Here is a 27,930-nt window from a genome sequence, read left to right on the forward strand (position 1 = left end):
CTCTAGAGGAAGTCATATGTACCAAAAGTCATTAAAATGTGTGACAGGAAGACTAAAGAGTAGAAAGTTGTTTCCGTACTGGCCCCGACTCTTCAGGAAAGGAACAGTACTGTCTGTGACTCAGCAAGTTCACATACAGACCCTTTGACTGTTCTCTGTGCCCTTCAACCACTAACAACACATGGAAAACTGACCTCTGGGTCCAACAATATCTCCTAGGTAACTCATTTCTACTTGCTCTTGTATAGAACTAAGGAACTACCCTGATAATATAAAATTATAGAGACAGAGAATAGAAAGTCAAAGTTTATACCAAAGTTGATGGTAGTCCTTTTCCTTTTAACATTAATTTTTGAAGTTGACTTAAAATATTAAAAAACAAAGATCAAGAACTGAGAAATAGGAGGCTTGGCCCTCACTCAAAGAAAGGAAGGGGCTAACCAAAAATTATTCTGAGGTAAAACACTCCAAACAGTCTTAATTTTTAAACATTAGTTCAACAGAAATTATAGCTTAGTCTTCTTTGTAAAATGAGGTTTTCTCACAAATAATAAAGTGATATAAATGCATGTGCAAATACTAATAAATACTCTTAATTAAAAACCAAAAGCTTCTCCAAATTGGAGACTGATTTTATTGTTAAATTTTGTTACAAAGCCCATCATGGTTAGATGGTTCATTTTCTCCTAAAATTTGAAAAAAAAATCTAGTCAGTATGAAATAGAATCGTTTCTGGTCAAAGAATGTATTTCTCTTCTAAACAGTAGAGATGCTATAAGGGTAAAAGTAATTACTTACTAAGAAATGGAATTTTAAAAAACCTATGTAATCTAGTATAACATAATTCCTTAAAATCATTTTTCTGTATGATCAAATATGCTTTCCTCTTTGCAGCTTTTCCACTGTGGGAAAATATCTGTTTTTCTGCAATCACATGAATGATCAGGTAAAATTAAAAAATAAATCAACAGAAAAAAACTACTTTGATACACCCATCAAAATATTTTGAGGCATACTTGTTTATGATGTATTTTTCATCTTTAAAGCAAAACAAAGCAGCCAGAACACTGCCGTAAACAGACACAGTGGCCTTAAGAGTGCAGGCCCATTTCCTGAAAAGGAGAAGGTGCACATCCATTGGCCTGAATGCATTCCAATATGGCAGTTGCATCTTTGCCTGGTTGCTAGGGATACATCCCTATCACAACTGTGCTTTCTATGTACTCCATATCTGTCCATGACAGGCCAAAGGGTTCCCTGTTATGGTGCCTACATTTGCATAGCACGCCGTTGCCAGCAGTAAGAGCTAGGGGCTACCACTGTGGGATTACTGTGCAGCAGGACAGAGATACAAGTGAGACCCAAAGCACAGGCCGGATGAAACGTCACAGAATGCCGTCCAACAGGCTAGCAGGGAAAATATTCAGATTTATCCCTTTCAGTTGGAATAAACTGATAATGAGAACACTACTTATAAAATAGTCATAGAAGAAACAAAGGGAAGCCACTTATATAACCTGTATGGTTTTATCTATGCATAATTAAAATTTTCAGTTTACTAAGGTAAGATTAATCTAGAATATGCAAAGTTGTGTTTGATTGTGCTATGTGTCTGGCTTTTACGGAAAAGCCAATATCTATCATCAGGACTGAGGTTCCTACTGGGATGAGCTAGGTCAACGTTCTAATCATGAAAGAAAACCACAGGAATTTCAATTCTCAGACTCTCAAATCTCCAATACAAAGTGAGAGATGACATTTGCCATAACCAGTATCACATGCTAAGTATCACTGTGTGTAACCATCTACACAAGGGTACACTGACACTGAGTATTGGAGAAAAACACTATAGGATGCCTTATCACCAAAATAAAATGACAAACTATGCTAACAGTTAGAAAGATCATGCAAAAAAAGCTTTTCAAAAGTCAGAAAAGGACCTTATATCCAATTAGGAGAGCCAGAGGCTGGAGAAGGAGGTCTGGGAGACAAAGACTTCATAGAGGAGGTAGCCTTTCAGATATACCTAAGAGGCTGGCTAAAGGTTTTTAAAACATGCTTTAGAACAAGTTTACTTACAGAGAACTTACAAAGTAAGGGTAGAATTCCCATATCCTCCACACTCAATTTCCCTTATTACTAACATGTCACACCAGTCACAATTATTGAGCCAATACTGCGTCAGTTATTTAAACTGTGCTCTCTACTGGGGCTACCTTAGCTTATAGGACATGACTCTTTTCTGTCCCAGGAACCCACCCAGGATACCAGGTCAATTACCTCACCATGGCTCCCCTTGTGTATAAGTTTCATACATTTTCCTTGTTTGTGACACCCTTAAACAGTTCCAAGGAATTCTGACCTGGTATTTTGCAGAATGTCACTAAATGTAATGTGCCTGTTATCTTATTCCTGTAATTAGCCTGGGGTTATGTTCTGAGTATGAGAATAATAGCTGCAAAGTGCCATTTTTTTCAGATCCTATCAAGGATAGATGCTCAGTAGAGCTTACAGCTGCCAGTGTTGACCTTGATAACTTGGATGAGGCAGTGTTTGCTAGTACTCTCACTTCAGAGGCAAGCCCCACCACACCCCCCAATTCGTACTGCCCCATATGGAAGGAGATAACTGTACAGAGCCCATATTTCAAGGCTGGGGACTTAGGCTCTCCCACAGAAGTGATCTGGAGTGCTCCTGCACAGGAAGTTTGTCTATGCTTTCGACCCCATCATTTGTTTAGCTAGTTGTGTTATTCTTGTTTTTTTTTTTGTTTGTTTGCTTTGCTTTTTTTTGTTGTTTTGGTTTTTTGAGAGACAGGGTTTCTCTGTATTGTTTTGGAGGCTGTCCTGGAAGTTGCTTGGTAGTCCAGGTTGGTCTCAAACTCACAGGGATCCACCTGCCTCTGCCTCCCGAGTGCTGGGGTTAAAAGCATGTGACACCAACTCCCGGCTTTGCTTTGCTTTTTATCAATATGAGTTGTGTGTATTTGTTTTATAATTTGGGTCATAACCTAATATCAGATTTTCTTGCTCAAATTGTTCCATCCCAGGCCACTGGGTGTTCTTTCGGTCTACTCTTGCATCAGGCTGGTATGTCCTCAGCAGGGGAGGTCTGTGCGAGTGATCACGTCCTTACTTTCTGGCATCACAAGATGCTCCAGGCTCTCCTTGTATATTCCCTGCCAGATTCTCTAGAAGCAGCTATTTCTCTAAGGAGTCCCAACTCCCATTATTGTAATGTGGTATCAGAAATCAGAATATCAGTGCTAGAAGTGCTCATGACACTGGAGTATGGGTGCTGGTCACTCCTCTTGGCCGAAGAAGCAAGGAAATGTTTGTGGTATACCAGATGGCTGAGATACTATAAGGTGGAATGGAGGGCTATGTTCTGGACATACTTTTGGCAACGGTAACAAGAGGCCGTGTTCCTAGGTTACTATCAATATCATTCAGAAGAATAAGAGACACAATTATTTATAGGGAAAACTGGATAGACTATACTTTGCTACTGCTTTCTGCATTTGTGCCAGGAGAAGCTCAGAATTTTAGACATTCCTAAAACAACAACAAACCCAAAACAACAAAAAACAACCATTGTCAGTTTCTTAGCGTATATTTGTAAAATTACAGAAAGAAAGAAGGTTAACTCCATGAACACACTAATGGAAAAATACACACAACACAGCATTGGCCTTGTAGCTTTGTAAAGGTCATGGGGCAAAAGAAGAGAAAAGGAAACCTAGTTCCTAGGGATTAGTACCAGCATTGCAAAGCCACCAGCAGACATACACTAGAGAGATGGGAATCAGGATGGCAGCAGACTCCTCCCTAATACCACCCACAAAATAAGGACCAATGATGTTCTTTTATAGTTGGGAATGAATGACCTAACACACTCAGTATGGTGTTCCTGACCGCCCATGAAATTCATGAAATCATTGTAGTGCTATGGCAGACCAGGAAACTGAAACAGAGGTAAAGCAAAAGGCAGAGGGTGGATCCTGTGGAGACTAATCCAGGGGCTATTGTGCCTGAGCAGTGGGCAGTTAAGATGGGGAACTTTCCTGCAGAAGTGGACTATTCTGTCCTCTAGTAGAGAAATCTCATTGTTAGCAAAAGAAAGTTACAGTTTAAGCCCATGTCCTTCCAACAGCAACAGAGCTGCTACACTGTTTTTGTTGCTGTTAGGTGACAGCACTCACCAGCCATTAGAAGTGAGCAAAACGTGTGAGCCTTGGGTGCAAGTTTTTTTCTTTTGTTACATATCAGTCATAGTGAAGGAATACAATACTGGGTCCTCATAAACTCACCTTTTGTGGGTACATATAATTTGTTGTGCACCTAGTGTGTGCTCTGCACTATGCTAGAGTTTGTGTACATTGTAGCTTATGTTCTTTCTCCTCTCTTCCCTCCCCATATCTCCCTTTTTTCTTTACACCCCTCCCCTGGTGTCTCCTGTAGGCTGGGCTTGGTCTCTCTATGTAGTGGCAGATGACCTTGAACTACTGCTCCTCTGTCTACTTCCTGAATGCTAGGATTACACGAATGTACCATGTTGCTCTGTTTATGTAGCACAAGGGACTGAACCCAGGGCTTCATGAATACTGGGCAGGTGCTCTACTGAGTGACCTACATCCTTAGCCCAGCATTTCAATCTTAATTCTCTTCTTGCTGTTACTCATGTTTACAAAAGAAGACACTGAGCTTCTGGAAGGCAAGGCTGGCTGCCCGAATTATTAGGTAGGAAACAGTAGCACTGGAATTTGAAGCCAAGCTCGACTTATGACAAACATCCATGTTCTTTCCACTCTGCAGATGTGCTGTAAGCACTAATAGTGTGTGCTCTGGGCCAGGGAGTAAATGTCACTCATCTTCCTTACATAGAAAGTTCAGCAAAACATTTTTAAAAGCCAAGAATTCTAAACAATAACAGAAGAAAATACTTGGTACTTTCCACAGTACAAGATCACAAACCCAATATTACGTCAGCTGCTACATCCAATTTAGTGTCCTAGTGGACACCGCAGAGCTGTCTTCTCTTTAAGAATATATAGAGGCTCATTCACCAACTGTTAGGGAAGAAACTGCCTTCCTATTATCAATACCCACATGTCATAGAGGCATCAGGTGCTCCTACCAGTCCACCAGCCTTATCGTTTCAGAAAAGAAATAGAAATTGTCGAATCTTCCTGTAACTGTTTTATGTCATCCAAATCTTACAATTTTTTAAAAGGGGGAGGGTAGTTCCTAATACTCTGTCACAGAAGCTACCATTTTCCTATAAAAAATCATTCTTTTAGTAATGATTAGTCTATTGAAATATAAACGTGAGGAGTGTTTTAAGTTCTCCAACACCAAATGCTGATACAAGACTGAACTGGTGGTAATGTAGGCTGCCCCCCCCCTTTGGTCCTTAGTATCTTGCAAGGTAAAAACAAAGACCTTACTAGTCAACGAAGTGAAAATCTTCCCTGAAATGTTCAGGCCAGCGAGATGGTTCGGTAGGTAAGGGTGCTCGTAACCAGACCTGCTCACCTAAGTCTGGTTCCCAGATTCACACGATGACAGGAGAAAATGGCTACAACTTGTCCTCTCATCTCCCAATGAGTACGCACACGTGTACAGACATGCACACATGTGCGTAAACGTAAAACATTTTAAACACCCGTGTCTTCTTTCCTATTAGTACTTAAAAGGGAGAGTTTTTTCTGATTGTGGTGATATAAACAAGGATTCAAAATCTTTTCTACTTGCTGTGAGGGTCTAGATGCAAACTGCAAAGATGCTTTCCCTTTATTGAGTAGTTGGAAAAACAAGACACCAAATTCAGAACACCAAGAAGTCAACTTCTGAGTTTCAATAGCTATAGAGGTGCTTTTCTCTCAAAATTCATTTATTTATTTAGACATACACATGGACTCTTAGCAATCCTTCTTTTCTATGTTTTAATAACATTTACAAATTTTAAAACTGCCCCTATTTTTACGCCATAAATTAAAATGCCTTTTAAACCAAATAACTCAGCTTCCTTCTTAGTGGAATTAATAAGCTATCTTATACTTGTGCAGGGATATCTTAAGAGTCAGCCACAGCTATGAACATGCCATCTTCCTTCCTGCAATCCCCCGGCCGGAAGAAAACCGTTATCAGCAGCCACAGCAAGTGCTAGCCTGTGCTATGCACATATTCAGCAGCAGAGGGAGCCAGTGGGAAGAGCTCTGAGAAAAACCACTCCAGAAGAGCAGCTTTATTGATACAGAAAGCATAGAACAGATGAGAAATGGCCCAAACAAACAAACAAAGATGCACGAAGAGGTCTTAACCATGTGTGCAGAGCTGTTGTGAGTGTGCTGAAATGAACCACAGGAAAACCTTACGTTTTCTCAAAGGATGCTCGGATCCCAACTTCAACATGGATCTGCAGTTTGAAACCCAGTGGTTTCCAGCAATGCTTGGCTGCCGAATTACCCCCTCCCCAAATTTGAGAGCAGAAACAAATATCAACTTTAGGCTGAGAGCTTCTAGGGATATTTCAGTTGTCTCCTACAAATATCATTGAACTTACATGGAAGACCTAGTAAATGTGTGTTATTACACCACAAAAGGAGTGTTACAGGGTTTCACAGCAGAGGGAGGACCTGACTTCTGTCCAGCTCTCCTACTAACACTCTCTCACTCCCAATTTACCTCTTTAAAGGTGTGGGGGGGGTGACCAGAAACATCATAAAAGCATTCTGCATTTGAACGGATTTTAGCTTCGCAAAATCCGTGCAGAGGAACAGCAAGTGACCCAAACGTCACGCTATATTATACACATCCTGAAGACTAACGAGGCCTATATTTTCAGTTACAGTAGAACAACAGAGTATCTTGCTCTGTCTGGAATTCTAAATATGAACTTAGTAAAAGTCTGAATGCCTACTCGGAACTTCAAAACGTTCTAGTTATCTATGGGCGATAAAGACAGTTATCTATGAACTACAAAAATCTATGCCACGTCAAATGCTGAGCCCCCCCCCAAATTATTCTTGGTCAGTAAACTAATGAAAGCAAATATTTCAGACAAACAGGAACACAAGAAAATCTGTCCCCCAACTCTTATATTGACCTTTCAAAATGATTATTATTATGTCCAGACTCTGCTAAGGAAATTGAAGCTTAAAAATGTTGACTTTTTTTTCTTTTTCCTTTTCTTCCCCCCCCCCTCTCTCTCCCTCTTCCTCTCCCTCTCCCTCTCCACCTCTCTCTCCCCTCTTCTCTCTGCAAAGAGCAAAACTCTGACTGAACTTCCAGATCTGTCCACCTCCAAAGTTTGGAGGCCTCACTAAAATTGCCCTCAATTGTAGCAGTGAGGTTCTGGGGCAATCTGTACAAATCTTCAGCAGATTAGTGTGCTTATGAGGGTAAATGCCATAGATTCAATCACTCAAATTAAATACCATCTGGAATCTCTTACCCCCGCCCCTAGCACAAGCATCCCACATGTGTTACAGCCAGCCCTGGCCTTGGCCAAAACATCAACCCTATTCCTGTCCCCACACCCTCAACCAGCAGCCTATGTACATTGTGACAGCAATACAGAAAATACAGCTAGTTGTCTTAGACATCACTTTAAAACTACTCATTAATTCAAAATTCTTTTATTGAATATATGAATTATTTGTTAGCAGGCTTGAGGACCTGGCTTCCCACTTTCTAACTCTCAAATTGCCTCCATATTAAGTCATGACTTTTATCAGTTTAAAAATCTTGACTTGTTATTAGTAATTTATTGTGTTTTTTAAACTTTCATAGAGGAGAAAACTGTCCTGATCTTTTAAGGCAAAGGAGACTGAGAAGAATACATTGATTGACTGAATACAGGGCAATAAATTTACCAAACAATAAATAGCTTATCAGACTGATACACTCTGATTAGCAACTTCTCAAGGAAGCTGCTCATATTGCCAGTCCAAACTGGTGGCAGGATGTCACTTAGCCCTCTGTTCACCAGTTGTTCCAACCCGCTTTCTTGCTCAGTAGAAGTGGCTTATTCCCGCCCTTGTTTATTAAGCATAAAGGTGACTTTACAACCTTTACCAGGGACTTTTTTCTTTAGGCTAACTTTCTCATGTCTGGAAGACCATGCCAGTGGAACACTAGTTTAGAAATGAATGAACTTACAAAGAAATGAATAGCTTCCACACTAAAAATTCAAGCAATGGCTAACTGAGCCAACGTAAGTATAAAAAGTGTCATGTCAATAACGCATAGCTGAATGCGTTTTGAAAAGTATTTTGAAAAGCATTTCTCACTTTACATAAATCTCACTTCAGCCAATTAATCCCACCTCCCATACATCCCATAGTAGTTAACACAAAGTTCGAAAACCTTTTGCAGCGGAGATTTAAGAGAGACAAAGACCTGTTTCATTTGATGCCTGCAAAACAAAGGTATGCTTTTGAACCATAACTATGATGTAAACTTTTTCGGCTTAAAATGTAGACACACAAGCCACTCACAGTTTACGTCACGATACTGTTCGATCTCACATCAATTTTTCAACTCAAATGCAGGGTTCAACATTAAAAGCATGGATTTTAAGGAAAGTGGCTGCTTGGGTGCATGGAAAGTATTGTCAAATTACATTAAAAACATGGGCCAATGCATGCAACTGGCGACGGGCTTTCAGATTTTCATCTGCCTCTTGCTCCATCCGTACAAGAAGTGAGAACTCAAGCCCACTGAGAACGGCCCCCCCTCAGCATTTACGGCATTGTTCGGATTCAGCACATGTCTTCTGCTTCATAAAGCAAGTTGTAAAAAGAAAATGATTAATATTTTATAAAGTAAGAACTTGTTAGTCAAATGAGAACAAAGGCATTCAAAGCCACTGCAGGGAGCTACAGTCCCACTAAGAAAGTAGTAACTGGCCACTCCAATGAAGAGCCAAATTTAGAAACGAGGCCCAGAAGACAAGAACAAACAAACAAATCAAGAATGCAGATTTGATTGTCAGCATGGTGCATACCAGTAGGTCAGTGGATTAGTAGGTGGGTTAATACTTTGCCGGGAGCCCCTTTAGTTTAAGGTCACTTTTCATTTTAACAACAATGCTATCTCTATGAACGGGGTCACAGATACACCAACCCAGTGGCTGGCTGATAAGCTATGGCATTTGTGTAAAATCTGCATGAGAAATAAAGCAGGTAGGAAAGTGTCATCCGCCCTGCCACTAGTTAGCAGAACAAAAAGAAAAACATCGTCCAAATACAACTGGGAAAACGGCATTACCCTCCTGACCTTGTAAATGGGTGTCCAAAACTACAGAAATAGCTTAAAAAGACAACTATTTCTAATTGCCACATGTTCTTATTGACTGACTCTTTCAGGCCTTGCATCAGGTACATAGACTTCCCTGACCCCCCCCCATAGGCCAGCCAGTCATTAAAAACCACATAATCTCAATTATTTCTTTGCATAACCGAAGACATAAAGCACACGATTGTGCTGTAGTTTTGAATGCAACCCTTAAAGTATTCTACCTTACCTTCTCCGAGGCTACTGCTGCTGAAGGTTACTTCTCAGCCCCCCAAACTCCATTAGCTGCCAAGACCAGCCCCACCTTGACACACAGGGCACAAACACCCAGCTGAAGCCTAGTGGTAACTAAATGACCTTAGAAACCTGGATTTGATCTCCAAGACCAAAGGAGACAAAGGCAGCATAAGGACCCTTCTAAGTTTGTTAGTATTCTCTGTGAATGTATACCGGGAACAGAATATTTAAAGGCCCGATCCTTACAAGGCAACCCGAGAACCAAAGAAATGGGGGTGCAGGTTGCAAGTTCAGTGAACTCTCCTGGGTGTGAGCGAGGTCGGTGGTGGCATCCTAAGTGACTTCACCGAGTCCTGAAACTCTTTATTTCGAACCAGGAATCTTAAGCAGTCCCTCTGATAATATGCAACGCCACCAGACCCTACTGAATTTCTGCTGCAAGGGCAAAGTGTCATTCTAAGAACCCTTCATTCTAGGGATGTTAGAACTATGTCAAAGTTGCTGTTGTAAAATGTTTAATCTACCTACAGGGAAGTGTGCAAACAGGAACCTCCCTCCGAAGGAGCAGAACAGCTAACACGCAGTAAGCATGACAAATTTTTCTCTGTATTTCCCCAGGCCACAGGGACCGGTGCTTCCCCAGCGTGGGAATCATCAGTCTAGCAGTGTCAATGACACCCGAACCAAAGCAGGGGCTTACCTTGTTGGAGGCCATCTCACTGACGGAGTGTCTGGTCTGCAGGGTCTCTAGCTGGTCCAGACACCAGTCCAGCTCCTCCAGGGTCTCGCTGGCCAGTTTCTGGTAGGCCTCCTCTGCGAAGAGACAGGGAAAGGGGGACTCAGTTCTCAAGCGCTTCACGGGGCCACCAGCGAGTTCAAAGGGGGCCATCCTGCCGTACCCCGCCATGCTCGGATGCCCGGTGCCCACACATGAGGGCTGCTCCTTCATATTGCCGGGCCCGGCGACGCACAGGGGGCTGAGGCTGGACTGGCGGGGCCGGGCTCAGGCTGGCCAGGATGCTCCAGCTTGACGTCGCGGGTCAGCCTCCAGGGAGGGGCGCAAAGTGCTGCAGGCCAACTTTGGCACGGTCACTTGGGCGAATTCTCAACAGCGCAAGCTCCGGGATCCCTGCGCTCGCTCGCTGGCTCGCTCGGATGCTACCCGGGGGGTGGCACGCTCGAGCGGGTTGGGGAGGGAGGGGGAACACCCCGCAGACGGGCCAGCGGTCCACGGGTGTCCACGTCCCGCAACCACGGCTCCACGCTGCCTCTCGCCGAGCCCCGCGCGCGAAGCGAATGAATCAGCCGCGGCCGCCGTTTCCTGTTTTGTCGCTCAAGTCCGAGGGCGGGCGGGAGCTGCACCGCTCCATGCTGGCTTTCCGGGAACACTCCCCCTCGCGCCCCTCGTGGCCCCGCGGCGCTGTCTGGCTCCCCCTGACCCCCCGCGACTCCTTACGAAAGGATTCCGAATTGCAATAGGCTGCCCGTGTCACCCGCCCTGCCACCACCTCGCCGCGGCATCGCCCCAGGCAGCCTGCGCTGCTGCTTTGAAGGCAGTCGGGAGGGAGGCGCGGCCGTGCTCGCGCGTGTGTGCGGAGCTTCCGTGGGGCTGCTGGTCGGTCTGCACCAGGACGGAGGAAAACCTGGCGTGGAGCGCCGGTCGCCCGCCACCCGGGGGTCCCCGCGGGGCTCAGGAGGGGCTCGGTCGCTGGCCCCCAGCGCGCAGGCGCGTGCGACCAACCAAGCGCGCACCTGCTTTGCGGGGACCCCCCAGGGGCAAAGCGGAGTCCCCAGGCTCTCAGTCCCAGTGCAGCCTGCCAGGCCTGGGCGTCCTGGGCAAAAGCAAGGTGACTTAGAACAGACACTACCCTTCCTGCAGATTGAGGTTTGGGAGTTTCCCTGGGTTTAGGATTTACTTACTTGAAGGGACAGGATTATGGGAATAAAATAGTTTCTGTTAAGGGCGCATTGGCAATACCCAGCCAGCCCCCTCTAACATTTAGTGTGGATGTAAACAGACAAGCCATAGTGAACTTTACGACAGGCTACATTTCAGGTTCAGAATTACCTAAGAGTTACCTTAAAGGAACAGCAATATGAACTAACCACAGGGTAAGGTTTACACACGCCTTGCCTTGCCGTCTCTTCTGCAGAACGCACAAGAACACCTGGATTTGGGTCCAAGACAGAAAGTCTGGAAGTCTGTTTCTGCCCACCATAGACAAAATCAGCACCAGCAGCACTGTGGGGGAATGGGTTCTGTTGATCAAAGTTGACCAAAGGACCTTGGGCACTTTCCCTAAACTGATCAGTTTCAAAACTGACCAGCAATATTATTTCAGAAAGAGGAAAGTCGAAATCCCAAGGGTCTATCCTACAAAACTGTCAGCAGAAAGGGCGGGGTCTTCTTCTTCATCTTGCAATCAACAGTACTGTGGGGTAAAGTAATCTGTCCCAGTGTAGATTATACTAATTATCTGAGAAGGGTTGACTCTCAGGATTCTGGGATTTCCCTTAAATTTGTAAGTTTCAATCATCTTCCAGGGTGTGTTAGGTTTGTCCTTACCCAAGATTTTTGAGATGTATGCTTGCCATTTTGAGTGTTATGCATTAAAATGTGGTTCTCTCTGTGTGTGTGTATGTGTGATTAATCTCTGTAAATGAATCTTACATTAACAATTGCCTAAACCTTGCCAGGTGAATTGAAATTTAAGGCTGGTACTCTTTTCTTTAACAAAGGAAACAAAGAAATATTTACAAGGTGGCTATTAAATATTTTATCAGTTTAATGTTCCCCTGATTGTAAAACTGTGAAATATTACATGCCTGGTATAAAAAGACAAAAAAAAAACATAGAAAATCCTGTGTTGTCCCATAACTTAAAGATCTGAAAAAATAATTCAACATTTAAATATACTGAGTCCATTCCATATTAAGTAGAACATTGTCTGGACACGAGGACAGTCCATTTACTGTACAGTTTCACCGTTACTTTTTTCCTCTCTCTACTATGTAAAATAGGAGCACAGGAAATTGTAGGAGGAAAATAATTGATGGTCGTATGATTTGTCCGTAGTTCGTATATACAGTGCAGTCAGAGGCATAGCTATTTTATAGAATCCATCGCTGCCGTCTTCCCAGTTATCCAAAGTCAGGCATCCTCTACACATCGCTAAAGCTTGATGTTCTATGTCCCTGCTTCCTGGCACCCAAATCTCTGAAAGCCTGAGTTCCAAGGGATCTCCCAGTATGTGGCATGTGACCCCACTTTTACTATTTTCATGAAAGATTTCTGAAATCAGAAGTAGAATTTAGACCTTGGACCTAGCAGGATATGGCTCTGTGTGTTATATTTCAGTTTTTATTTTTTAATGTGGAACAGTAATTTGGGAAAGTCTCAAGTTAATGCTGTAAGACATCATACACTTAGACACAGGGCTTGCCTGTGAGGGAGTGGTAATTGATTACAGAAGACCCATTCCATATTCAAATCATGGCATTTTGACTGTAAGAAATCAAGCAAGATCGCATGCATAAGTTCCAAAATCTTCCACATGCTCTCTATATATTTAGAGGAGAAAATTCCCCAGAAACCTGTACATATTGGTGGGAGAATACAATAGAATAACACATTTGTTTTATGAAGTCATGGCTGGAGTAAAGACCTGTTAGGTTGAGAATTCTTTCTTTCAGACTGAGGCAACATGACTAGCTCCTGTTTTCCAGGGTCACTATAAGTCTTCACTTTCAGGAAATTCAACCCCAACTGTACTAAGACATCAAGTAACTGACCTTTATAACCTCTCCACCCCTGTGAGTGTGTTGGGGGGGAAACTTGATGTGGAGTTGCCAGCTATCATACAGGAAATTGAGTCACCACACCAAACAACACACCTAAATGTCATCTGCAGCTAGCTGGACACAAACAGTGAGCCAGTTTAATGTTGGCCTTTCCCAAGAACACACACTGCATTCATTAATAAAACGCCCCCTAGGGGGTCATAGATGCTGTGTCCCTCCTTAAAAAAATATTTGAGAACTCTTCTATTTAACTGTTCGAATCTTGCTTGAGGAGCTAACGAAAGAAAACACTTCACCAAACACTGCTGGCTAAACTCCATAAAGACCGGGAAAGGGCTGTGTCATGGGCGGCTGAGGAATGACATGCGCGTTGGTGTTCTTCAAGGCACCTCTGAGCTGTGTAATACCCATGCATCTGCTTTAACTCTCCGGAGTATAAGTAATACTCAATGCTTGTGGGACAGCACTTGGCTTCCGTCACAGTAATGTGCGCAAGGGTTCCCCTGACACATGGCCTGAAATCTTGCCAAGGGCTCCGGGAGATGATGCTGAAGCAGCAGCTTCTCTTTGAAAGGGAAAAACGCCGTCAGCTCGGAGCCACAGGAGTTGGCTACAGGCTGAAGACGTTTTCTTGAGAAATGTTGGGGGCCCATTACTCTTATCCACCACTTACTGTGAAGTTAAAAAGATTCACGCTATGGGACACGAAATTTGGCAAATACTAGTTTCTTTGTCAATACTCGTGGGGCTAGAGGTCTGTCTAAGTCTGTCATCATTCCTAGAGAGGCCCACTGCTACAGAACAAAAACAAAACAACAAGACCACAGGCGGACTTTGGGTACCATTTGCTTGCTACTCTCAATTTAAACATTCCTACAGTCCGATCACAGCTGACTCGGATTGTTTTTTAATTAAAACAAATACATCAGACAACTTCTAAGAGAAAATGCTCAAACATGCTCTTTTGATGTATTCCGATTTCTCCTCACCCAATCAGCACTTAAATGCCCTTGTCCCTAAGGGAAGACTTGATGGTGTGAGGAGTGGGCAGACTGAGAAAATGACTTCTGCCTCATGTGTGAGCTAATCATTCCTCAGCTCTGCTACAGGAAAGTATCTGTGCAGGTTCGCTCTGACTGGCTGGCACTCTTTCCCCTGTCTTACGCATTTTATCCGATGGGAAATATATGAAGGCCCTGAATGCTCTTTCAGAGTATATGTGTAACAGGTTGAGGCAGAGTACCGATGGCAAGCTGCCCTCATTTCCTAGGATATTTCTGGCATCAAGTTCTTGTTTTGAAGTATTTTAAAAATCATATAAAATATATAAACTTTCACTTTGTACTTCAAAAAACCACTCCAAGTGAAGATATGTGTAATTTTATGACTTTCCCCTCATATTCCCTCTAGCTTTTTCTTTTCCTAAAGCTGTCAAATGCTCTAGTAGAATTTTGTAAATGGATTGACTTCTATTAAGTTTTCCTCTGATCGATAACTCAACATTTATATGGCACCATGAGTATTGAGCTTTATTAGAGTCTGCAGAAGCACAATGAGAGGATGAGTGCATCCCTTTTCCGATGGAAGACTATAGTCTTTCTCTGAAGACAGTTTTAGCGCTCCATGAAGCGGGAAAGGGAGGAAGCTCATGGACTGTGAGACAGTACAAGAGGGACTGTTCAAGTCATAAAGGCACACAAGGGGTGTGGACTTGGTCCTGAGGAAAGAAACTGATGGTTAATGCAGATTGTCAAGACCACCCAAGACAAACAAACTCCATAGGGCATACGCTTCTCCCTTTGTTAATAGGACTTGCCTAGGGTGACTCAAAAGAATACAGGCTTCCTCTTCTCAAAAACTATCTCTAGAGTTATTTCTCCTATATAGTAAAGGGAAAGATAACCTGACTGAAGGAAGAGGAGGGTGAGAGGAAGAAAGAAAGAAAGAAAGAAAGAAAGAAAGAAAGAAAGAAAGAGAGGAGCTGGGCGGTGGTGGCACACACCTTTAATCCCAGCACTCAGAAGGCAGCGGCAGGTAAATCTCTGTGAGGTTGAGGCCAGCCTGGTTTACAGACTGAGTTCCAGGACAGGCTCCAAAGCCACAGAGAAATGCTGTCTCAAAAAACAAACAAAAAACAAAAAAAGAAAGAAAGAAAGAAAGAAAGAAAGAAAGAAAGAAAGGGAGAGAGGAGGGGAAGGGCGAGGGAGAGAGAGAGAGATTTAGCTTATGAGGTAAATGCATACTATAAAATGTCCTCTCCTCCTGTCTTTAAGAAAGTGATTGTATTAGATTGACACCAGGTTGTTCCAAGTGCAAACGTCTGCCTGAGATGACAATGCAGCAGAGAAAAAGCATCGAGGTTTTCACACTCAGTGTGAGAAGAGGTGAGCTTCTAAGGAACTGGAGTGGAAGCCAGTTGTGAAAAGATATCTGGGTTAGGCACTCCCTTCGTGGACATGTATGCAGTTATAAACCATATTATTCCTTGAAGGATTTTGAAGAAATACAAGCTTCCACATTCTATTACATTCACTAATTATGAGGAAGTGTATTTTTTTCACCTAGAGACTGAAGGCAGTAACTAGAATGTTGTGGGTTATTTTGGCTTCAACAGAAGACTATGAGTTAAATTACCGTAGTTTAAAAAAGCAGTGTGCAATTGTGCAAGACAAAGATGCCATATGACAGAGCTTGGGTGGAGGGGTTTGTAACGGGGGGAAAGTGAATGGGAAAAGAGGGTGGGCAGAGTGGAGAAAGGTCTCTGGGGACAGATGCAACAGAAGAGAAGAGAGAGGCAGAGAGAGACAGAGAGAGGCAGAAGGGCAGAGGCAGGCAGAAAGAAGGGGAGAGACAGAGATAGAGAGAGAGACAGAGACAAAGTGAGAAAGAAAGATGGGAGGTGAGCAGGATCCTTGTAACAGGGAACACAGTGAATGCTCACAGGTGGTGCTCTTAGTGGCTGCAGCTGAGGGTGTATCCTGTCAGAACCCCAAAGACAGGCCAGTAGAGGAAGGTAGTGAATGCTCACAGGTGGTGCTCTTAGTGGCTGCAGCTGAGGGTGTATCCTGTCAGAACCCCAAAGACAGGCCAGTAGAGGAAGGTAGTGAATGCTCACAGGTGGTGCTCTTAGTGGCTGCAGCTGAGGATGTATCCTGTCAGAACCCCAAAGACAGGCCAGTAGAGGAAGGTAGTGAATGCTCACAGGTGGTGCTCTTAGTGGCTGCAGCTGAGGATGTATCCTGTCAGAACCCCAAAGACAGGCCAGTAGAGATGCCTGAATAGTAACATAAAAGATCTTGTAGTAGTTATTTAATGTACTCTCTCCCCTTCTCCATTTTGTCCTTCTACGCCAAAAACATTTACCCTCTGTACAAATGTGTCAGCTGTGCCCCTAGATTCAGTGCAGAATTTACACAGATTTTAACTGTCTATTTGAACAACAAGCATAGCCTTTTTTAAACATTGACTTTATTTGTGGTTCAAATAAAAATGATTCCTCTCAAGTGAGACTAGAAAGATGAAGCACGTGTTTGTGGGATTTTTTTTGCTTTGTTTTTGAGAAACCGGTTCACTCTTTCAACAATTTTCTAAGCAAAGCTAAGAGATTAAATACTAAATGAAATGCACAAAAGTTCCTGCTTACAGGACCAGAGAGATGGCCACACACTGGCACAACACAGATAAATAAATAAACAAATATTTTTATATAAAAAAATCCCTGCTTGCCCATGGCTGACACACTGCTGGTCATGTTGATCTTCTTTTCATCTTAATAAACTTATATTCAACACCTGCTTTGTGTCAAGTGCAGAGCACAACAAAGGCAAGGAGATAATCTTGGACTACTAGGTGCTCATAATCCAGTAATTAAGGCAATCAGCATGCAACATGTGTGTAATCTGTTCAGTAAAGGGAAAGGAGGCAGCACAAATGCTAGGTGCTCATAATCCAGTAATTAAGGCAATCCGCATGTAGCATGTGTGTACTCTGTTCAGTAAAGGGAAAGGAGGCAATACAAATGGCAGAGGTTTGGGGGCAGGACAAGTGATACTTGGTTCAGCCTTGAAGAGATCTGGAACAACTTTCGGAAAGGGAGGATATAAGTCTTGAGTCTCCAAGGCAAACTGATAGACTGACTTGGTGAACAGAAGAAGGTGGCACTGGGTGCTAATGCCGTTTGGAGAGCATGGGGTTCTTCAGACAGTCACATGAAGCAAATGAGATGTAAGCAGTCAACCAACGTGGAAAGGTGGAGGCAGACAGGTGACCTTACAGAACCCCAAGAGTTTACAGCTGTTCCTGAAGATTCCATGCCGGTGCTTTCAATCAAAGACACCATGTAGCCAATTTTGCTTTTCGTAACAAAGTAAAAGATGTGAAAAATGACGAGGCAATGCAGAGACTGGTGAACAGAATAGGGGAAATCAGACCAGAACTGGAGAGAGGAGAGAAGTACAGAACTAGGGAAAGCATGTCTCAAGAGTAAAGAAAAAAGAAATTCAAAGGAGAATGCTGTTATGGACTGACGGTTGGAATTTCCCTAAAATAGTAGGTTGAAGTCTAATCGTCAGCAGTGTTATCACAGCTTGCTAACTTGAAGTACCAAGGTTAGGAAATTAGAGCTTGCACATGTGGGATTAACTACTTAGAAACAGACTGATCATGGCATTGTTCTTCTGTCATGAGGAATCAAAAAGGAGGACTTGGCAGTCTATACCCACAGGGGATCCTCCACATAAGCTGAGGGCCCCACCTTCTTGATCCCAGTCATTCTGTACTGAAAACTACAACTATGCTTTGGCTGTTCAACCTCGACACAATTTTGCTAGCTTTTGTCTCTGTGATTTTCTGCACTTGTACCTAGGCTTTTAAAAAATGTCAACTATAGTTCCTGATATTTATAGTAGTTTAGAAGACAGTTATGTATGAATAATCACTAAGTATAACTATAATTGTTTTGAAACAAATAAGAATGTTTTTCAACATAATATGGTCTGAACATGGCTCCCTAGATATATTCATATCTTCTCTCCTCTCACCTCTCTCTCTCTCTCTCTCTCTGTGTGTGTGTTTGTGTGTGAGTGTGTGTTTGAAGAGTTTCAGGAAGAAATATTCCAGAACTTGGGTGTAATCAAGCAAATCAGTGCCCTGCTAAAGTTAAACATGAACATTAAAATCTAAATGACAGAGATTACCATACATATATAACATGATCTTGACAGTATAAGGTGAAACTATATAGTAAATGATGCATAGGTCAGAGACTTTGGCAGGAAACAGTCATATATAGTCAAAGTCATGGGTCAAAGCAAAAGCAAGGATTCTCTTGAAGATGTGTTGGGATATTCTGCTGATCCACGCTCAGTTTAGCTATAATGGTCACTTTTACCTTCTGATAGCCATAACTGAATTTCTTCTTTTCTTTCAATACAACAAAATTCAGCACTATCTCCCTCCCTAGGTCATTATCTGTTTTTCCAGTTCCATTTCCACCATCATATCCCCATTTGTCTCTACCCGCAAACTCTGTCCACACATATACATAGTTAGATTTTCCTTTCCTAATAGACTTACTAAGCTCTGTTAATACTGTCCCTAAAACACGACATTTCAGCCTTAAAAATTTTGTTACCTTGATACTCCTGAACCATGTGGAATCTGCATTTGTTTTCACCACCAACTTTATTTTATTCACACTCATTTTGTGCATATAACCCTTTTCATCTTGGATCTCCCCTTCTCTCTTGGCAGGCACGCCCTCTTAAATGGCTGCCCATCAATGATGAGGGGTCATTGATGAAAGATGCACTTTATGATATCTCTGCAATTTAAAAGGCAGAGTGCTTCTTCACTTTTTTGTAAGCCTAATAAATCTTTTGGCCATCTGATGCAAATGTCCCCAGAAAACTTAGCATAAATTCATATCATCAGTATGCCCCAGAAACTTATTCAGAATCAGGATCGGGATCTGCTTTCTTCTTTTGCTATCTCACAAATTTCTGTTTTGCATTGAAGCCTCTTTCATTTTAAGTCATCTAAGGGAAAGTAAGAGCATGGAGACAGTCATTCCATTTACAGCAGTGGAAGCCATGTTAAGGGCACCCACACATACACAAACATATATACATACATGCACAAACACAAATACACACCCATAAACACACATACACACGTACACACCCACAAATACGCACATGCACAAACATACATACATATACAAGCACACATACACACAAACACACACATACACACAAATACACAAACATGTATACATACATAAACACACATCCACATCCACAAACACACACAACCACAAACATACATACACTCATATATAAACACAAAAACATACAAGCACACAAATACACACAAATACAGAAACATGCATACACACACACACATACACACAATTCCAAAAAGACTGAGGCTTTCTAGTAGACCAAACTTTTCAGTATTTAGTGTTAAAGCTAGGGCTGGGGATATGTCTCAGTGGAAAAAGTTTTTACCATGCAGGCATGAAGATCAGAGCCCCAGATCCTTATCATCTACATGAAATCCAGGTGGGTCTGTTAGCTCATCTTTAAACCAATGCTCGGGAAGAAAAGACATAAGGTCTCAGGAAAAGCTGCTTAACCAAACTACCTGAACTGATGAGCTTCAGACTTAGTGACAGTATCTGCCACAGAAAATTACAAGGAGAACAACCAAGGAAGACACTCACTGTCAACACTGGTCTCCAGATGCACATGTATGCCATCCCCCACCTACACATACACTTACACGCATGCACATATAAAGCACACATAAAGAAGAAAATAAAGTATATATATATATATATATTATGAACAGAGTCTCAGAAAGATTATTTCTTATGTTAAATGTATTGGCATTACTTGTGTGTTACCTCTATAAGTGATAATACCAACCTACTGGTAAACCTGTGTTTGGTAACTACTTGAACATTATAGAAAAAGCTCCAAACTGGGAATTATACCAGGTATAACCATTTGCCATTTGCATATGAGCAGGCTCCATACACAAAGTGCTATAATAAAATTTCATTTTTAAAGACTTACCAAAGCTTGTGAAACATTTTATAAAATTTGTTCTGATGTCACGTCTATGAGTGCTTTCCCTTTATAAATGTATGTTCATTACATGCATGCCTGATGCCTGTAGAGACCAGAAAAAGGCACTGGATCTCTGGAACTGGAGTTACAGACAGTTGTAAGCCACCATGTGGGTGCTAGGTCCTCTGTAAAACAGAAACACTCTTAACTGCTGAACCATCTCTCCAACCCCAAGAAATTAGTATTATAGTTTTAAGGAAATATAGACTTGTATAATCAAGCTCGTAGATACACATGCAAGAGTCCACACCCCCTTGAGCTCCTCTGAGACATAGAATGACAAATCAAAAATATTTAGTCACTCAGAATCTGAATTCTAGAATTCTAGCTGTGCTGTTGTTCTGTGCCATCTTTATGAAGAACTTGCATGGCTGTCTCGATTTTATAAATTAAGTATTTTACAGTTATTATGAAAAATAGATATGAAAATATACAGAAACCCCCAAGGGCAGTATGTGACTTACAGTAAGTATTCAAGCAATAGTAAGTATCCTGACCTACATTACAAAGTTGTTTAATTAAGTTAATTTGTAATAAGTTATTTAGAGTATAGGAGTACCCTTAATTCAGATTCTTGATCTTAAACCACAACACTCAAGTGCCAGCCAACTATAACCTGAATATGAATGAACAATCTCACACCTAGAAAAGCCTTTGTTAGATTATACTAAACTATGCAAAATCAGTGCATATAAACATATATGATCAAGATACAACAGAGCATCACTTGCATTGAGGCTACAAGAAGCAGCACTAAAGCCACTTCCCAAAGAATGTGCCAGGAAACCAGACCTTTACAATATTCTTGCCAATAGAGGTCTTTGCCTGAACAAGCTTAAGAAATTACATGTGCAGCTGCTTTTCTGAGATTCGAAATGGATATAAACCATCAAAAGCTAGAACCTCTGTAGTTCAATTAATGTCACTTAATAAGTATCATCTAGACTTTGAAGTATTTTATTCCATATGTCCATCATCACCTCTTGATAAAGCACACCTTAAAACACTGTCCTATGACTCAGATGTCAGATAAATCTACAACATAAACACAATCATGTGACACACAGGTTTCTATAAATCAGACATCTCCATTCTTAATTTTCCTTGCCCCTGCCTTTGTAGGCCATTTCTTTTTCTTTTGTAGTATGTATGTATGTATGAATATATGTATTATTTTGAGATGGGATCTTGCTATGTTGCTCAAGCTAGCTTTGAGTTATCTGCCCATCTCAGACTCTGGAGTACCTCGGTTCACAAGCTTGTATGTGTAACTGTGCCTGACTCCTCCTGCCTTCATGATGTATGCTATAGAGAAATGTAAGCTAATCTTCTTCCCTCTTTCTTCTTCATTTTTCCTCTTTAAAGAACAATCAAAATCCCTATACATATTTACAGCTTCTCTGTGATGTGCTACTTACGATGAAATCCAAGAACATGAAAGATTGGGTGGCCTAGACCTAGGAAAGGCCTTACAATACCCTGCTGAGGAAATCACACACCAGATCAACTGCTGCCTAGACATGGTATAAGGTGGCACATGAATCATTCAGCTGGGGAGTGCCACTGAAGTTCAGAGCAGGGAGGGAGCTGCTCTGAGGCTGAGCGAGCAGAGAACAAGGAAGAAGGTGTCCTGGATGAAAGTCTGCAGCAGGGTCTGTGGTTTGGAAGTTTATAGAGAGCAGGCCATCAGGTTGGCATTGTTTCCAAGTAGAAGAAATTGCTGGAGCCCTAATAAGGGTTACACACACGGGCAGTAAATGAGTGGAAGGGATTCCTCTCAGGGAGAGGAGGGAAATAAAGTTGAACACAAACATGAGGTCTTGAGCTAATGGATATTGTGGGCATTAGGTAAGTGCATTGGTGGTTCCGGGAGATAAAACAGAAAAGAGACAAGGAGGGACATTAGAAAGCCACTGTAGTGGTGGAGGGATGCAGAGAGAAGCAGACTACTGGAGGCATGCCCTTTAGTGCTGCTGTCAAGCCATAGAGCATTAGGAACAAATGGTAGCTTGGTAAACCAGCATCATTGGGAAAACTTTGGCCAAGAGTTTTCTCTGTGTTTTAGTTTGCTCTTTTGTACAATAATAACTCCAAAATACATCCTCTAGAAGTTTACTCTAGCCATTTACACATTTTCTTGAGACAGGGTTTGTCTGTGTAACTTTGACTGTCCTGTAACTCATTCTGTAGACCAGGCTGGTCTCTAACTCATAGAGATCCATCAGCCTCTGCCTCAAGAGTGGATTACAGGTGTGCACCAAACACCACCCACCATTTTACTGGATTTTGTATGACTAATTTTGATCCAAAAATGTATATTTATGTCCTTATTTATTTTTAGTTAGACTTGCTTAAATTTAAATGTGGGATATATTTATAAAATATTTATCGAGTCTACTACATGTAATACATAAGAGCTGCTTTTTATAACCATCAACATCCTCCCTATTTCTTTCTGAAACACAATACTAAAAAAATCTTGTCTGGAACATATTTATGATATTGATGAGAGAAGACACCTCCCTGTACTTCTTTGAAAATAAACATGAACAAATTAACTATTCAGCATATCCCCTATTTCACTTGGAATGATTCAATATCTTGAAAGTGTTGTGTCTTCATGAGCTCCAGGCCCCAGCTTATATTTTCAGTACCTTTCAGTATCCTCCAGCAAGTAGCCATTATGGAGAACTCAACTTCTGTGGGGTTTGCCACGACTTTCGGACAACTCTCTCCATTCATACAGGGTTTGGAAGAATTAAGTGAGACCCCATGGCTTATACTTACCAGTGAGTTGCAGACAAGTACACACAAACTAGCATATGTATATTCTCTTCTGTGACAAAGATGACTTGGTTAAAATTGGAGGTACAATGAATACCACTGTTAATTGTTCTCTGTTTTGAAGATATGTGGGTGCTAATTGCTAGTATAAAATCATGTACAAGAATTTTGTGACAGCTGTATTTGTAAGATGGTGGTAACTACTACTTTAATTTTATATACTTATGAGAGTATATATACATGTATACACATATATTCATGACAAAATTGTTATTAGGGTCATAAATAAGCCATAGATTTCAATTTAAGTGAAGCAATAGGAGTAATACATATATACACATATGATGCAAATTAAAGCTATATAGAAAATAGAAATAACATTTCATACAAAATAATATTTATCCTTATAATGTGCTTTTTATTCTACTTAATCTGCTGAAGTATTGATTAAGTTGAATTTGAAGCATCCCAATTAATGTGAAAATAAGAAAGTCAGAATTGGCTTGTTTGATGGATAAAAGCTTTATTCTTTATTTCCTCCGTCCCCTTTATAATACATTTCCCCTCTATTTCCCTATTTCACATGAGAAGTAAATCATAGGTCACTCTGTGGTGTAAGTTATCTAACAGGTATGCATTTATGAATAAGTTCTTCACACATTTTTGAGTTTCTGTGGAGCAGTATAGGTGTGCCAGCTGGGCATATAAAGTGGAGGGCACTCACTAAGTGACTATAGAAGCCACCACATAATGAGACTGAATAAATGAAGGAATGGAAATGCTTGGTGGGACTTAAACTCTAGTCAGTGGGATTGCAGAGAGCACAATAGACTGTTAGAATGTTGACCAGCTGTTGCTAGAATTATCTTTCAAAAATCTCATTTTTAAACTATAAGACAACATTTAGATTTTAGAAATTTCTACATTGTTTTAAAAGTTAAATACTTTGAGGAACAAACAAATTAAGAGTATGGACTTCAAGTGGTCATGCCCCCCAACTGTGTGTGTGTGTGGGGGGGGGTGTACATGCTCACTGCTTAGCTTTATGTCAACTTGACACAAGCTAGAGTAATCTGAGGGAAGGGAACTTGGGAACCTCAGCTGAGAAAAAGCCTCTATAAGATCAGACTGCAGACAAGTCTGTAGGGCATTTTCTTAATTAGTGATTGATATGGAAGGTCACAATCCATTGTGGGTGGTGCTACCCAAAAGCCCTGGGTTCCATAAGAAAGCAGACAAAGCAAGGCAGGGATAGCAAGTCAGCAACACTCTTACATGACCTCTTCCACAGCTTCTGCATGATTCCATGACCTCCTGCTTCCAGGTTTCTGCCCTGGTTGAGTTCCTGCCGTGACTTCCTTCAATAATGAACTATGGCATGGAAGCTTAAGCCAGATAAACCTTTTCTTTTCCAAGTTGCCTTTGGTCATGGTGTTTCATCACAGCAATAATTACCCTAAGACTCTCTGTCTCTCTGTCTCTATCTCTTTCTCTGTGTCTCTATCTCTCTCTGGGTCTCTAGCTCTGTATCTCTTTAACTCTGTCTCTCTCTGCATCTCTTTCTGTGTGTGTGTGTACATACTGCATTTCTGTCTATGTAAAACACAGACAAATGCTTGCTATGGCATATGCATAGAAGTCCAAGGGCAACCTCAGGTATTGCTCTTTCCCTTTGTTCAAGACAGGGTCTCTTGCCATTTGCTGCTTCATGTGCCATGCTCTCTGGCCCACAAGCATCCGAGGATTCTCTTGTTTCCACCTCCATTTTACCATAGGAGCCATGAGATTAAGCTGTGAGCATCCATAGGCTACTGTGTGGCAAGAAGTGTACTCATTGATCCATCTACTGGCGTGAGTTTGCCTTCTCCCAGCCACAGTTTTTATCATCAGTAACAGAAACTTTCCTAGGAGAAGTATTTTAGCAAATCCCACATGGGGCTGATAATTCCAAGGTAGAAAAATTAAATATTATTGCCAGACATGGTGGCACACACATGTGTTCCCAGTGTTCAGGAAACTGAAGCAGGAGGGATGTAGAAACTAGGAGTTTGAGATGAGACTGATAAACATAGTAAGATCCCAACTCAGAGGGGAAAAAAGGGTGACTTTGCATGTGGAATGCTAACATTGGGTCAACAAAAGACTAAGCAATTTGAAGTCAAGAGACAGATTCTTTTTCTGGCTCCAGCAGTTACTAAGGGATGGTCTTGGCCAAATGATTTCAGCTGTCACTGGACAAACAGAACTTTGTATGAGATGAGCTTTGAGAAACAAAAAACTGACCCTGGAGAGGGGGCTAACAATAATCTACGATTCAACAAACCAGGGAACACTATTTCCCAAACTCACACCTGCATAATAACCCTCCCAGGAATCAACAAATAAGGAAAGCACCTCATTCCATCCAGCCCTAATTATTCTCTGCAGTTCTTAAAAATCTTAAAAACTAGCTAGTCCCTACATTTTTTTGAGGACCATTTCTTCTTTCTCTCTTATGTAATCTTATATTCCCAAAGCATCTCATCAATAGTAGACATCTGGGCCCTTAGTCAGCACAATATTCTACTTTTTTAATTATCTGGATTTTATTCAGACTTCTGTGAGCCTCTTCAAATCCCCGATAGAGTTGACTCTCCTGACCAGCCTTCCTCATAAGCCTATCAGAACTCTCACCTCTGCACTTGGCTATAAAGTTTCCTGTCAGCCTTGTCTTCATATTTGGCTACAGTTATTTTTTCATTTTAATTTCTTGGTTTTTTTCTTGCCACTGGGCCATCCAGATGATCAAGTTCCTGCCTTTCATTGCCTGCTTCCTTCATGTGGAAGTTCCTTACAGGAAGCTGGGCTTAGACTCCAATGATGCACAAGCTCTTCACAAGAGGGGCAGGAAGGCCCAGGGTTGAGGCAGTTGAGGGATCCTTAAATCCCTGAGGAGGGAGAGATACTCAGGAGGTGAATCAGGGGAAGAGGTTCAGGAGTTAAAAGGAATTTACAGCATCAGTTGTATTTTACTTAGGAGTGAATCCTTTCCACTGACAAAGTTAGACAACTAGATGCTGTTATGATTTACCCCTTTCTATTTAAATATTTGCTCCATTCATTATCTCTCAAAAAAGTGGTTAAATTCCTAGAGGACCTGAGATTCTATGTGATGCTCCATATGCAGAGCTATTATTGGAAGGTCTTTGGCTTTAAGAAACTGATAATCTAGAGGCACTTCTTGACAAAGGAACAACCGGCCTTTTTCCTAAGAAATTCAGGTGTAGTTAGGACAAGACAGATAAACTGATTGTTAGCAGAGGTCAGGGGATGTCATGACACCTGATTCTGCAGGCTTGTTTAGGTCCACAGGACAGTGTGGTCTATGGGGACAGCAAAGCGTCCTCCTAGCTCTAGGCCTCTTACATACCCTGAACAAAACAGTGTTTTCATTCTCCAGCCCTCCAAGTTATCTACAGTAGAAGCCTCAGTAAAATGGAGGGTAGCTGGGGAGCTATAGCCACTGGAACAAAGGAGAAAGACATAGGTCTAAGAGCCTAAAACTAAAGAAAAGCATTGCCAGTTCAGAGCTGACAAGACCCAGGACACACTATCTGAAAATGGCAGTTCAAGAGAAAATTGTGCAAAACAGAACAGGAAAACTGGGATTCCATCTAAAGAGAAGAGAATACAATACACTGTGAACTTCAGTCATTCTTACAGTTTGAATTTTCAGCCTGTTGCTACCATTGCCTCCCTTTTCCCCCTTCAGCTGGACTTGCTTAGTGGTCTCATCACACTGGTGTGAGAGTCCATGTCAACTGTGACCTGGATGAGACCTAGAGTAACATGCCAGTGAGACAGCATTATAATTAAATTAATTGGTTCAGGAAGGTCTGTCCACCTAGAAACATACCACTTAAGATCTCAGACTATGGAATAAAGCAACCCCTGTCTCCACACTTAATGTATGTCCCAGAGGACACCATATAAGCTTGAGATGCTTGTATGAGAGAGGATTAATTTACACACTTTATTCTCTACTTTGCAAAACAACAAGGACAGCATAGGTACATCATGGAGTGTTTATTGTCATTAAATTCAATTCTGAATATAGAGTGGTAATGTCTGAAAAATAGTAAAAGCTAAGAAAGCTGTAAAATGTACAGGCAATGAAAGCGTGTTGGGACTTTAAAAAATTACACCAAGAGTTCACTCCAGCACTTTGTCCTTCTCAGAGACAGAGTTATCCATCACTGGAATGAGGCAATCACTTAGCTTTTTCATTTTGGAAAATGTAAGTAAGAGTATTCATTGTGGAAATCACTCTCAGATTATTTATCTAATTGAAGAAGCCTTTTTAGCCCTGACACCCTTAATCTCCAGGTTGTCTATGATTTGGTCAGAACAACTCTGGATAGTAGGGACAAGTTTTAGAGTGTGGAAAAGAAACATTAACAGGCTGGGAAGCAGGTAGCTCTGGGTTGAGAAAACCTTACCTAGGAGTGCATTGGATTTTTCCTTTTGTTACATTGTTCAGAGTTAAGAGGGGACTGGGGAAAATCTAAGATTTTAAGAAACAGATAGATAAATCACGTTTGATGCATGGGAGTCAAATAATAAGTTAATTCTTGAAGTCACTAAATCACTAAATACTCTTATCACAATGATTTATTGCTAGACTAGTTTGCTAGAGCTGG

The 27,930-nt window shown here is 41.6% G+C and overlaps 1 protein-coding gene across 8 annotated transcripts in view; it reads right to left on the reverse strand.

The window, feature by feature from the left end:
- Pde4d (phosphodiesterase 4D) overlaps positions 1-27,930 on the reverse strand; it is a 1,369,715-nt gene that overhangs the window by 42,298 nt on the left and 1,299,487 nt on the right. For 7 of the 8 annotated variants that reach the window (XM_040728825.1, XM_040728824.1, XM_005065549.4 and 4 more), the window contains one exon: positions 10,237-10,349. In XM_040728825.1, coding sequence (XP_040584759.1) covers positions 10,237-10,349 — 113 coding nt within the window. Of the gene's footprint in view, positions 1-10,236; positions 10,350-10,435; positions 10,839-27,930 lie in introns of those variants that run through there. The other variant, XM_005065557.4, reaches the window with a different exon arrangement.

Source organism: Mesocricetus auratus, unplaced genomic scaffold (genome assembly GCF_017639785.1).
Source record: "Mesocricetus auratus isolate SY011 unplaced genomic scaffold, BCM_Maur_2.0 Super-Scaffold_100020, whole genome shotgun sequence".
NCBI classification, from domain to species: domain Eukaryota; kingdom Metazoa; phylum Chordata; class Mammalia; order Rodentia; family Cricetidae; genus Mesocricetus; species Mesocricetus auratus.